This window comes from Natrix helvetica (genome assembly GCF_964273705.1).
Source record: "Natrix helvetica genome assembly, chromosome: Z".
NCBI classification, from domain to species: Eukaryota; Metazoa; Chordata; class Lepidosauria; order Squamata; family Natricidae; genus Natrix; species Natrix helvetica.
Window position 1 is genome coordinate 128,836,512 of NC_138554.1, and position 12,242 is coordinate 128,848,753.

The following is a 12,242-nucleotide window of genomic DNA, read 5'->3' on the forward strand; positions in this document are numbered from 1 at the left end:
AACAAACTTTAATATGAAAATAAAAATAAAGCTTACTCTCTAATTCTTACATTCTGGCAAGAGTAATTGCTGCCCACCTCCTTTGGCAGGCAAACGGAAGATCAGAAGGAAAGTACAAGAATGTGTGACGTATTATGAAACGTGTTAGGAGACATGCGCAGTAAATCATTGTCAGATAAGAAAAACATTTCTACAGTATAACTCAGAATAGAAGCTCAAGTTAGACAAACAAATTAACGTAGTGACGGTGGAGGTCTTCTTACCTCCTCAAACAACTTCAGTGCAGAGGGACTCTCTTTCACTGAATTAAACCAGATCCCAAGTGAAAAGAGGCAGCAGAGAATTATAAAATGGTTGTGCACAGGGTTGTCCACAAAGCCCAGAATGGCAAATGTGAACTTGCAATCAAAAGCCCAATGCAATGTCACAAGGGAGCTGGGATTTATCCACATGGTCACTGACATTCGTACTTTGCACTACAACATTCACTAGGACGAAGAAGAGGCAAATACAAAGCTAATGTACTGATGGTTGAACAAATCAGACTCCAAATTCCCATTCAGCTTGGAGAACCTTCTGCCCAACACACTTCACAGGACTTCTGTGGTAGGAAAAGACAGGAGACATGCTAGGGGTGCCTGCTGGAGCTCATGGTAAAAGCTTACTTGCACCTGCCATAAGTAAATTCATCAGAGAAATCAACAAATGGAAAGCTAAGATCGCAGAGACAGCAGAAGTAAAAAATGGGTCCCCAAAATGTGCTTATTATCCCAAAGTGTTCTTATTATGGAACATCGCCAACAGAGATAGGAACACAGAAGATAACGGCCCAAGGAGCCAATCCACCAGTAGTGCTGCTTACCCACTGTTTCTTCTTGGTCTGAGAGATCAGCTGTTTGTGCTGGCTGGCTAACTTCTTAACTTCTTCTACAAATTCCTCCTTGCATTTCTCCTTTACCTGCTTTGTCTTTCGGTCACACTCAGTCTGCATATTTGCAATGGCTTTGTTCACAGCCTGCCTTTTCTCCTCCTCCATCTCTGAACGCAGCTGGAATGTTAAAAGGCAGGTGAGTGAATGGCCCCAGATGGTGCTTCCAACTCTTTCTTCCTCCAAAAGGCAACTTAACACAGCATTACAGGCAATCTCGAGTTAACAATGATTTGTTTAGCAATCCTTCAAAGTTACAATGACACTGAAAAAAAGTGACTTCTGACCGTTTTTTCACACTTACGACAGCTGCAGCATCCCCATGGTACACGTGTTCAAAGTTCAGGCGCTTGGCAACTGATTCATGCTTAAGACGGTAGCAATGTCCTGGGATCATGTGATCAGCTTTTGCGACCTTCTGACATGCAGAGTCAACCGGGAAGTCAGATTCACTTTACAATCGGGTTACTAATTTAACAACTGCAGTGATTCACTTAACAACCATGGCAAGAAAGGACATAAAACGGACAAAACTCATTTAACAACTGTCTTAATAAGCAGTGGAAATTTTGGACCCAATTGTGGTCGTAGGTCAAGGACTATCTGTACTTGTACTAAGTTGCTCCTAACAAAAGCATTTCCCTTGAACCCTAAGGGGCCTAGGCCAGGGGTGAAATGCTACCAGTTTGGACCGGTTCACCCGAATAGAACCGGTAGTAAAAAAATGCTACAGTTCGGGTGACCCGGCTGTGACGCATGATTTATATAAGCTAGAAAGAAGGATTTCCGGCTTTCTAGCTCATCTAAATCGTGTTGCACAGCTGACCCCCCTCCCTCGCTGTTCTACTTACCTTTCAGGTGTCCTTTGTAGCAGGCTCTGCCCACCCACCAGGATGTTATTATGTCTGTTCTTGACTCTCTGCGTATGCGCGGAAGGTCCTGAGCATACGCAGAGGTGGAGAGTGCGAGCGGAGCAAGAGTGCATGCTCACATTTGTGAACAGGTAGCAAAGGTAAGTACACTTCACCCCTGGCCTAGATCCATCTAGGTGGAAGACGGACTACTAGCACTCATCTTCAAATAATTGCAGGGCTCCAACTGAAAAAGAAGGAACCACCACTGGTGACAGTGGAGTAAAGCACATCCACCCGGAGTATTCAGTTATCCACAGGAGAAAAAAAATGCTAGACTTCCAGCATGTTTGCCACCTTCCCAGAATTGTACTGTTCAAGTTTGGCAACTATGTAAAGTACATACAAATTAAACCAGAGTTTGATTTGTTTGTTCTGCATTCAATAGGGGGTTTGAACCCACTCACTATGTTTCATCACCAATCCCATATTTAAATTATTGCTGCCAAAACTAAGCAATATGGGACACATTAAGCCAGGGTGTCAAACATGTGTCATCACGTCATTGTCCCATGACATATTGTGACTTTTCCCCCTTTGCTAAATCAGGGGTGGGTGCAGCCAGAGCGTGACACATCTGGCCTGTGGGCCGCGAGTTTGACACCCCTGCATTAAGCAGAACACAGACCACAGAATGGTTTGAATTAAGAGCAAATTCAGCTCAGATCCTCTATGAAGATTCCTGTAATTTTTCTTTATTGGAGACCATCCATGAGACCTAGGCACCCAGTAGAATTCCCCAATGACGACAAAGTGATGGGGACATCAAGATGTCTTTGCACAAATCACATCCACTTGGGTCATTCTGCATCACAACGCAACATGCAAGGAGAATGAAATTTGTGCCATTCTCCCACTGTTGCCATGAAGACATCACAGACTTCTTGTCTAAAATGATCAATTTTAGAAGAGTTTAATTGCACAGTGATCAGCCAGGGGATTATCATCTTCATACAGAAAAGGAGCCGCCTTCCAGTCCCGAACAATTGAAAAGAGGTATATATAGAAATAAATTTCAGCAACAATGAATAATTAGAATTATTCTCAAGATGCCATCAAACCAGTTAATTACCTTCTCAATAGCTTCTCGCACAACCCTCTCAGTTTCTCTCTTGTGATCAGACTTGATTCTATCCTTGAAGTCGCTGAAGATTTTGGTGTATTTCTCGTGGCACATGTTTTGACACACACCATCGTTATTTGTCTGGGTGCTCCGGTGCAGCATTTTAGGGGAAGAGGCACTTAATTTCTTAGTCTGGGTTGAGACTGAAATTTTTTCAATGGGTTGAGGCATTGTGGGAATTTCCTGACTTGAACTGACTGCTTCTGTTTCAGGCTCCGGCTCCTAACATAACAAAAAACGTGTCACTAACATGGCCAATGAGAAGGTCTACAACCATTTAGATCAGAGAGATAAAGACTGAAAAATGTGAATTGAATTAACATAATTATAAATATTACTTAGGTAAAAATTAATTGGGGTGTTCTTTAAAGACAAAAATGTAATGCTACATTGTACAATTAAAACATTATCATGCCAATGACTCCACCATTATTTCATACAATGAAGGGTAGGGGGAATCACACACATTATAATATCGACAGAAGAAAATAGTTGCAGCTTAGAGTTGAACTGGGGGATTCTTGATGATCTCTGAGTTTGGTTGATTTCTTGCAGGTGTTTCATTCCCCGACTAGATAAACCATCAAGGCAGCAGTGATGAGGTTACCTAGTTGGGTAATGAAATGTCTGAAAGGAAAAACCCAGAACCCAACAAGGAGCCCACATATGCATTATATAATATCAAACGAGAACATTTGTAGCTCAGGGTTGAAATGAGGAACCCTTTGGTGCTGTATAAGCTTGCTTGTTTTCTTGCAGACATTTAATTACCCAAGCTAGGTAACATCATCTGTGACTGATGATGTTACCTAGCTAGAGTAATGAAACATTTGCAAGAAAACAAGCAAGCTCAGACAACACCAAGGATTCATCATTATAAAATATTATTACTGGTTTCCAAATTTACTAAGTTCTGCAAATCTCCATTAATTGTTATTACTATTACTCTATGACATTGCTACAATAGCTAAGAGACCACAATGCTGTGGCAGAATAGTAGTTTGAATTGCCAAAGTATCTGCTCTGTTATAGGACACACTTGTGCATTTCCCAAAGTGTGCCCCAGAAGGGCAAGCTGGCTTCACACCAGAGAGAAAGACAAGTAGGTCTTCCTGCAGCATCACCCAAGGCCCCTTTCCTTCCCAGAGCTGCCTCGCAAACAGGCAACTGGGAAAGTTCAGAGGCATCAGGAATCTGACTACCTGCAAAGAGTGCCAGCTCATCTTTCTAACGAAATTACCTACCAATTTACTTACATAGAACATGCTTTCAAACTATTAGGTGGACAGAAGCTATTAGTGACAGGAACTTACTCAGCTTTGCCATGCTAGGGCTCGAACCGGCAGAGCGAGACTATTTCTGGCATCATTAAGCCACTAAGCCACTGTGCCTCTAAACTAGTATTATAACCATACAGAATAGGAATTTAGGCAACTCTGAAGATACTCAGCAATTGAAGGGGTCCATACATGTATTCTTAATGGATTTTGCCTTGTCGTGGCGAAGGGGCTTGCAAAGCTCAATGAAGCTATGAGCTTTGCCATGCAGGGCCACCCAAGATGGACAGGTCATAGCAGAGAGTTCTGACAAAACGTGATCCACTGGAGAAGGAAATGGCAACCCACTCCAGTATCTTTGCCATGAAAACCCCACGGACAGTACCAAAAGGACAGGAAGGCCTGGAGGAATGTTGTCCATGGGGTCGCAATGTATCGGACACAACTTTGCAACTAACAAATACATGTATTCATAATGCATACATCGCCCATTCCCCCCCCCTTCTTTTTGCGAACTGGTTCAAACAAGGATTCTAACTGATTAAAACCTAAGCTCATCTATGCATGTTAACACTGGCAAAGCTAAATTATAGATAGGCAGAAGTGAACCAGCATGAAACCTTATAGCTTCAGAGACTATCTCTATTAAGGATGGATAGGTTGGAATCAATTCCAAATCACTATTTGAAATTATAAGAAAGAACCTATTTGGAATATACAGGTGAAACTCGAAAAATTAGAATATCGTGCAAAAGTTCATTTATTTCAGTAATGCAACTTAAAAGGCGAAACTAATATATGAGACAAAACTCATTACATGCAAAGCAAGATAGTCCAAGCCATGATTTGTCATAATTGTGATGATTATGGCTTACAGCTCATGAAAATCCCAAATCCACCATCTCAGAAAATTAGAATATTACATGCAATCAATAAAACAAGGATTGTACATAGAACAATATCGGACCTCTGAAAAGTATAAACATGCATATGTACTCAGTACTTGGTTTGGGTCCCTTTTGTAGCAATTACTGCCTCAATGCGGCGTGGCATGGAAGCTATCAGCCTGTGGCACTGCTGAGGTGTTATGGAAGATCAGGGTGCTTCAATAGCAGCCTTCAGCTCTTCTGCATTGTTCAGTCTTATGTGTTTCATCTTTCTCTTGGCAATTCTCTATGGGGTTCAGGTCAAGCGAGTTTGCTGGCCAATCAAGCACAGTAATCTCACGGTCATTGAACCAGATTTTGGTGCTTTTGGCAATGTATCCCCATAAAGCTTGTCTGCGGAAGGAAGCATGAAGTGCTTCAAAATCTCCTGGTAGACGGCTGCGTTGACCCTGGTCTTAATGAAGCACAGTGGTCCAAAGTCCTGTTGCTCAGTGATCCAAAGTCCTCTTTTCTGATGAGAGCAACTTTTGCATCTCATTTGGAAACCAAGGACCCTGAGTATGGAGGAAGAATGAAGAGGACAATCAAGCACAGTAATCCCACGGTCATTGAACCAGTTTTAGTGCTTTTGGCAAAAGTTGCTCTCATCAGAAAAGAGGATTTTGGACCACGGAGCAACAGGACTATGCTTCATTAAGACCAGGGTCAACACAGCTGTCTACCAGGAGATTTTGGAGCACTTCATGCTTCCTTCCACAGATGAGCTTTATGGGGATGCTGACTTCATTTTCCAGCTGCCCACACTGCCAAAAGCACCAAAACCTGGTTCAATGACTGTGGGATTACTGTGCTTGATTGGCCAGCAAACTCGCTGGACCTGAACCCCATAGAGAATCTATGGGGCATTGCCAATAAAAAGATGAGAGATATGAGACTAAACAATGCAGAAGAGCTGAAGGCCGCTATTGAAGCATCCTGGTCTTCCATAACACATCAGCAGTGCCACAGGCTGATAGCTTCCATGCCACGCTGCATTGAGGCAGTAATTTCTGCAAAAGGGGCCCAAACCAAGTACTGAGTACATATGCATGCTTATACTTTTCAGAGGTCCAATATTGTTCTATGTACAATCCTTGTTTTATTGATTGCATGTAATATTCCAATTTTCTGAGATGGTGGATTTGGGGTTTTCATGAGCTGTACTCCATAATCATCACAATTATGACAAATCACGGCTTGAACTATCTTGCTTTGCACGTAATGAGTCTTCTTTCATGTTAGTTTCGCCTTTTAAGTTGCATTACTGAAATAAATGAACTTTTGCACGATATTCTAATTTTTTGAGTTTCACCTGTACAGCTACTATAAAAAATGAAATAAAAGAATACTTCCAAATGAAGAAAATAAAAACAGATTAAAACATGCTCTTTTAAGAAATGATCATCACTTTTCTGAGTTATAAAACATGAAGAAAATGAATTTGTAAACAGTCAGAAGAAAAATGCTTGAATAATGTTTTCTCCCTCACCCACAAGTGCATGTATTTAATTGCCATGCTGTTCCTTACTTCCTTTTTAGGTTCCACACTTTGATTGCGTCTTCCTTTCTTTGCTCTTGGCTCCTGAGTAACTTTTAGCTAGGGAAATGGATTAAGAAACAATAAATAATAAAAAAATACTCATTTAGAATTGTCTATAAGAAGCCAGTCTCTTTTGTTACAAAAATATTGATTTAATTTTTTAAAAAATGCAACTAATAAAATAAATGTTTATCATTATCAACTATCTTTGGCCATGAACTGAATTGCAAAATTTGGTAAAATCCCAGTTCCCAAATTAATATAGCTAGATACCAAGGTGCTTCACCCTCTTAATTGCTATGCCCATAAGTTTTTAGAGTACATGAAAAAAGTCCATTATCAAGACAGTTTTTTTATCTGGAATTTTTTTATCTGAGAAACAGAACAGAGGCATGCTGTAACTTGTTTATGTAATGAAGTTGGAAAAAAGCAGGCAGAGATACAAAGCTCCACAAAGAAGGCTAATAGTTACATCCACCTAAAACAACAATGCGAACAAAATCTAAACTCCACAATTACTCTGGAATTTGAACCCAATGTGAATCACTCTATAAACTATTCATTTAAAAATAAGCAAGTAATAGTTTCCAGAAGAGACTTAAAATTTATACTTCAGGTACAAACAATGATGCCAATTCTAGAATTAGTCCAAAGAGGAAAGAATTGCTTTTATTGCAAATCTATTGATCAAATACAGCAATTAAAAGCAGTGTAAAGACAGACTATGTTAGATCCGGAACCTGGTGCAGAGTTTTCCATATGATATATGGATTTCCAGATCTGCGTTAAGAAAAAAAGCAGATTAAAGAAACAGCCAAACTTCAATAATCAACTGCAACTGGGATATATAAACTGGGGTAATGCAACCCATCTACTCACTTGCTCGTTACTGGTGGAAGAAATGCTTGATTCTGCTTCTTCTTCTCCTTTATCCTCATTTTTGGATTTCCAAAATCTGCCATCCCGAAGGAAACGCTGATGTAGCTCTAATTCATCACATGCTTTTTTCCAGCCCATGCTACGTTTTATGTGTAGCCGGTGTATATTAACGGTGATATCCTGAATATTTTCTGAAGGAATCCAGGCCCTCGACAATGAAAATGAAAAGATACACTTAAGCACATCCTTTGAAGGTGGCTGCCAATTCAGTTTTCAAATCATCCTTTTCTATGCCAAACATCCATTCAACTCTAAGAGCGCAAATCTTACCTAAATGATGAAAAGAGTCTTCTCCATTGGGTTTTGATGGTGAGGTCATAGATACAACATTGAGTCTCCCCCGCCCTGCCATACTCTTCACATACCCCCAATGTTAACTTTAATTCTATTTCAATTTTCATTTTCTCCTAGTCCAAACTGCAACAGTTATTTCTATGTGCAATTACAGCTTCTCAATATGTTTAACTTTATTAGTATCTAGGTGCTCCACAATGACATCACAGCTTATGATATAGGAAAAAAATGAATCTGAATTATATTAAAGACTACAGGTAACTCTCAACAACTTTGCAAATGGGGCACGATTCACTTTTTGACCATGTTGCTAAGCAAATCACTACAGTTGTTATGTGAATCAAGTAGCTGTTAAGTGGACCTGGCTTTCCCCATTGACTGCTTGTCAGAAGCCCCCTGGAAATGTTGCAACTCCTGGACTCTGGTCACTGCAACCACTGAAAATATGTACATGCCAGTTGCAAAGCTCCTAAAATTTGAAGATACGACTGTCAGGATGTTACAACGGCCATAAGTGTGAGAACTAGTTATAAGTCACTTGTTTCAGTGCCGTTGTAACTTTGAAGAGTTATTAAATAAACAGTTGTAAAGCTGACCACTATCTGCATTCCTGTTTCAATTTTAGGAAGCAAATTCTTTGGCAGGTTGTTTAGGATTCAGATTGTCTAATGTCACAAATGTCAGGAAGACAAAACATGCAGTTATTTAATGGAATTATGTCTCACTTTACTTTGTTCCACTCAAGATGACATATGCAACGATTCCCTACTCCTATTTCTCCTACCAAAACCACTTTATGAGATGGCCTAGGGTGCCTGAAAGTGACTGGTGCCAGTTGGCCTCTGTGGTTAAGAGAACACTAGAACTTTACTGAGTCTTAGTATCAGGCCCCCCAAAAAATCAAGAAAGACACAGAGTGACCTTCAAGCAGTGTCCTTGATTGTCCTTCACCCTTAGACAGAAATCTTGCCAAACTAAAGCAACCATTTCCATCAGTAGAGATATAATCTGAAAATCTCTAGGGAGGAGCTATCTTAACTATCTTTCCCTCAACCAAACTGTTTAAATTCTGCTGTCTTTTAGTCCCCAGGAATGCAGCCTCTCCCTCCTAGGAATCCAGACATTTCACCACACCTAGAAAGAGAAGCGCACTGTTGTTTATTTGTTAGATCTTTTTCCTCCAGTTGAAGCTCCACAACATCTCCACCTCCAATTTCATCTTGCAAAGGCAATCCAGTGTGGTTGATTGGCCTGAGAAAGAATGGGTCAAAGTTCAAGTGAATTTGAACCTGCATCAGTCTGGGATGAATCCACACCATTAACCACACCCAGGGGTGTGCTGGTTGTCTCAGTATACAAGAGACACTGCAAGAATGAAAATACCTTTGGTGGTGATGGCCAAAAAAGCGAACATCAACTTGATTGTCTTCTTTCTGCATGACTTTTGCAGGCCAGAATCCAAAGCCTTTCATTTTGGCCCACACCAGTTCATGATTTGGTATCTACAAATTAAAGGAATATGGTACCAGTTACAGAAGTATTTCTGACTTGGCAGGTGTTCGGTATAACCATGTCACATAATGAAAATAAAGCTTACCAACTCAAAAGAATATTTGGAATTCAGGTTTGAACTGTGAGGTCCTTGGTGGTTTTCTTGAAAACATTCCATTACCCAACTAGCTAACATCATCAGTGCTGCAAGAGAGTGGGCTCTGGTTCATATATACAAGTGGCTTGCCTAGCTGTGTTATGAAAAGTTTGCAAGAAAACAACCAAACGGAGAGAGCACCAAGGACTCCACAACAAAACCTACCCATTAACTAAGACTTAACAACAGTGATCAACACTTTAAAAAGTTTGATCTACATAACACCAGTATCAGCATAGTTTAACAGACCATACTCACACGGTATAACAAATTAACATTGTCCTGGCAGTTTCTAAGCATTGTTAATTTAGAGGAAAGAAACTCTGGTTCATTGAGGCTTCAAGCAAATATATGTTCCTTCTTATCAGCAAAAATTGGCATTGTGTTACTTCGTGCCCGGGAAACATCTAATACTAATGAGGAAGCTGTGCAGGTGAACTAAATCTCAGAAGCAAGTGTTAAAAAAATGTGGCTTAAACTAATGTTTCTGAATGCTTAACTGATGTTTATTCCACAATTTGGAAATTATGACTTCTAAAATGGAAGATTCTGGCCTTCTTTGCACAACATACAAAAACTGATAAGATGGTTTGCTCACTACAGATGGTCTTGGCAGTGTTCAAGCACACGCAATGAATTATAGATTGTTATTTTGGGAATAGAGAGCGTTCATCCACTTTCTCCAAGGAATGCTTTTACTCTGTGAGCCCTTAAGCCAGGAAAATACTGGCAAGGCTTTGTTATAGCATCAATCCTTTCCCCAATGCCAGGTAGACAGGAATTGACCACTGTAGTCAAGGAAATATAAACATTTGATCTCTCACTGGGACAACTGGCCTTATCTTTGTACTAGTATGAAGATGGCTCCACCTAGTGGTGGCTACAGAACTAACTTTTTTACAGTTTTGTTTTGTATTTATATCCTCAATTAATCCCATTCTTTGAAACAGCTGGGATTAATTTCCATCACCATTTCTCGGGGCAGCAGATTCTGTATTTCAGTTATGAGAAAAAGTAAGCTTACACAAGGATAGCAGAACCAATTGTCAGGACGCGCATTTGATAGATAGAAACAGTTCTTGCAAAGCTGAAGTTCATCCAACTGAGGGGGAGAAAAGAAAAAGTACTTGTCATCATATGTTCTGAAATGCTGGAATGCAGAACTAAAATTGTAAAAAAAATTCCTCATTTTCTTTCTCTGAAAATTTATTTGTTTCATGAAAAAAACCACAAAAAGGAGAAAAGAGAAGGAAAAATTAAGTAAAATCAGACCTTTTCCATATCGTATTATATATAAAAAATATTTGGTCAAATTTTAAAGCAAATCCTTAAACTTTGAGAAACCAAAGTAGTAACCATTGGCCTTTCCATTCTGCCAACCTAGTACTATTATCAAAAGAAACTGGGTACTTATCCATAACTTAGGATCCAAGTCAAAAGTAATTACATTTTCCAAAAACTGAATAATAAATTCTGTGCTGTCAATCATATATGGTGTATCCACTATTCTTTGAAGATATGATTTTTAACTGGCCTCTAATAATTTCAGAAACATATTAGCAGTATAAACTGAACAAAAAGTTGTAAACCTTTATTTATTTATGTTGTGAGAACCTTTATTTATTCTAAGGATGAAACAAAATTATTCAATACAGGTAAATCATATAACCATACATAAATATATTGGTACATTCAAATTATTCTGGTACTCTTTATCTTTTAAAATATGTGGAGTATAATCCACCATCATTGTTTAGGTCAGGGGTGTCCAAACTTGGGAACTTTAAGACTTGTGGACTTCAACTCCCAGAATTCCCTAGCCAGCCATGCTGGCTGGGGAATTCTGGGAGTTGAAGTCCACAAGTCTTAAAGTTCCCAAGTTTGGACACCCCTGGTTTAGGTGTTTTAGCTTTTCATTGAAATCAAAGAGTGAATTTGTTTTTGAAAAAAACACCTGTTCTAAAAGAGGTACCAATATAGAAGTCATGTAAAATTGTTCTAATTACTTATTTTTATTTATGTTATTGTTGACAGATAAGATAAAAATGTTATTTAGCTTTTAAAAATTAGCTCTTTTTACTCATGATAAGGATTTGGAATTGCATGGGGAATTAGTTTCTGAACTTTAACCTATGAAAATGCAGTGTGTATTTTTTAAGTTTGTTTCTGATATCCATAACAATTTTCAAAACAAATGAAACCGGGGGTATATGGAAAATGATAAAACAATTGCCCAGAAGTCACCAACATGATTAACTATTACTTACCTCATGGCAGGTATCTTTGTAAAGCATCCTGGCTATATCAGCTTGTTCACTGTCCACTGTAAAAAGAACACACCCACAAACATCTAAGTCTTTGTAAATAATATGGTGAAAAACAATTGGCAATTGAATTCTGGAGGCCCCATCAGTTTGCAAAACCTGAGTCCCCTCAGTCCCTTCAACCTGATTTAAAGCTCTAATGAATTAAATAAGCAGAGATTGTACATGACAAGCTTTTTTCCTTTTGGCAAATATTTTAAAGATCTTCTTGGATATTTCATAGTGTAAAGAAAATTAAATATTTCTGAATAAGATTAATTAAAAAGAAAAAAACATAAGATGTGCTGGCTTAAATAAAAGACCGATACTTAGTCCTTGCTTAGCAATCACAG

At 39.1% G+C, this 12,242-nt stretch overlaps 1 protein-coding gene across 8 annotated transcripts in view; it reads right to left on the bottom strand.

The window, feature by feature from the left end:
• Positions 1-12,242, bottom strand: part of ZMYND11 (zinc finger MYND-type containing 11) — a 119,831-nt gene that overhangs the window by 4,395 nt on the left and 103,194 nt on the right. For 4 of the 8 annotated variants that reach the window (XM_081933771.1, XM_081933772.1, XM_081933775.1 and 1 more), the window contains 8 exons: positions 11,854-11,909; positions 10,611-10,688; positions 9,322-9,440; positions 9,073-9,189; positions 7,585-7,792; positions 6,655-6,762; positions 2,912-3,184; positions 863-1,048 (listed from right to left, as the gene is read on the bottom strand). In XM_081933771.1, the coding sequence (XP_081789897.1) occupies positions 863-1,048; positions 2,912-3,184; positions 6,655-6,762; positions 7,585-7,792; positions 9,073-9,189; positions 9,322-9,440; positions 10,611-10,688; positions 11,854-11,909 (1,145 nt within the window). The remainder of the gene's footprint in view (positions 1-862; positions 1,049-2,911; positions 3,185-6,654; positions 6,763-7,584; positions 7,793-9,072; positions 9,190-9,321; positions 9,441-10,610; positions 10,689-11,853; positions 11,910-12,242) is intronic. The other 4 variants (XM_081933776.1, XM_081933774.1, XM_081933770.1 and 1 more) reach the window with 3 other exon arrangements.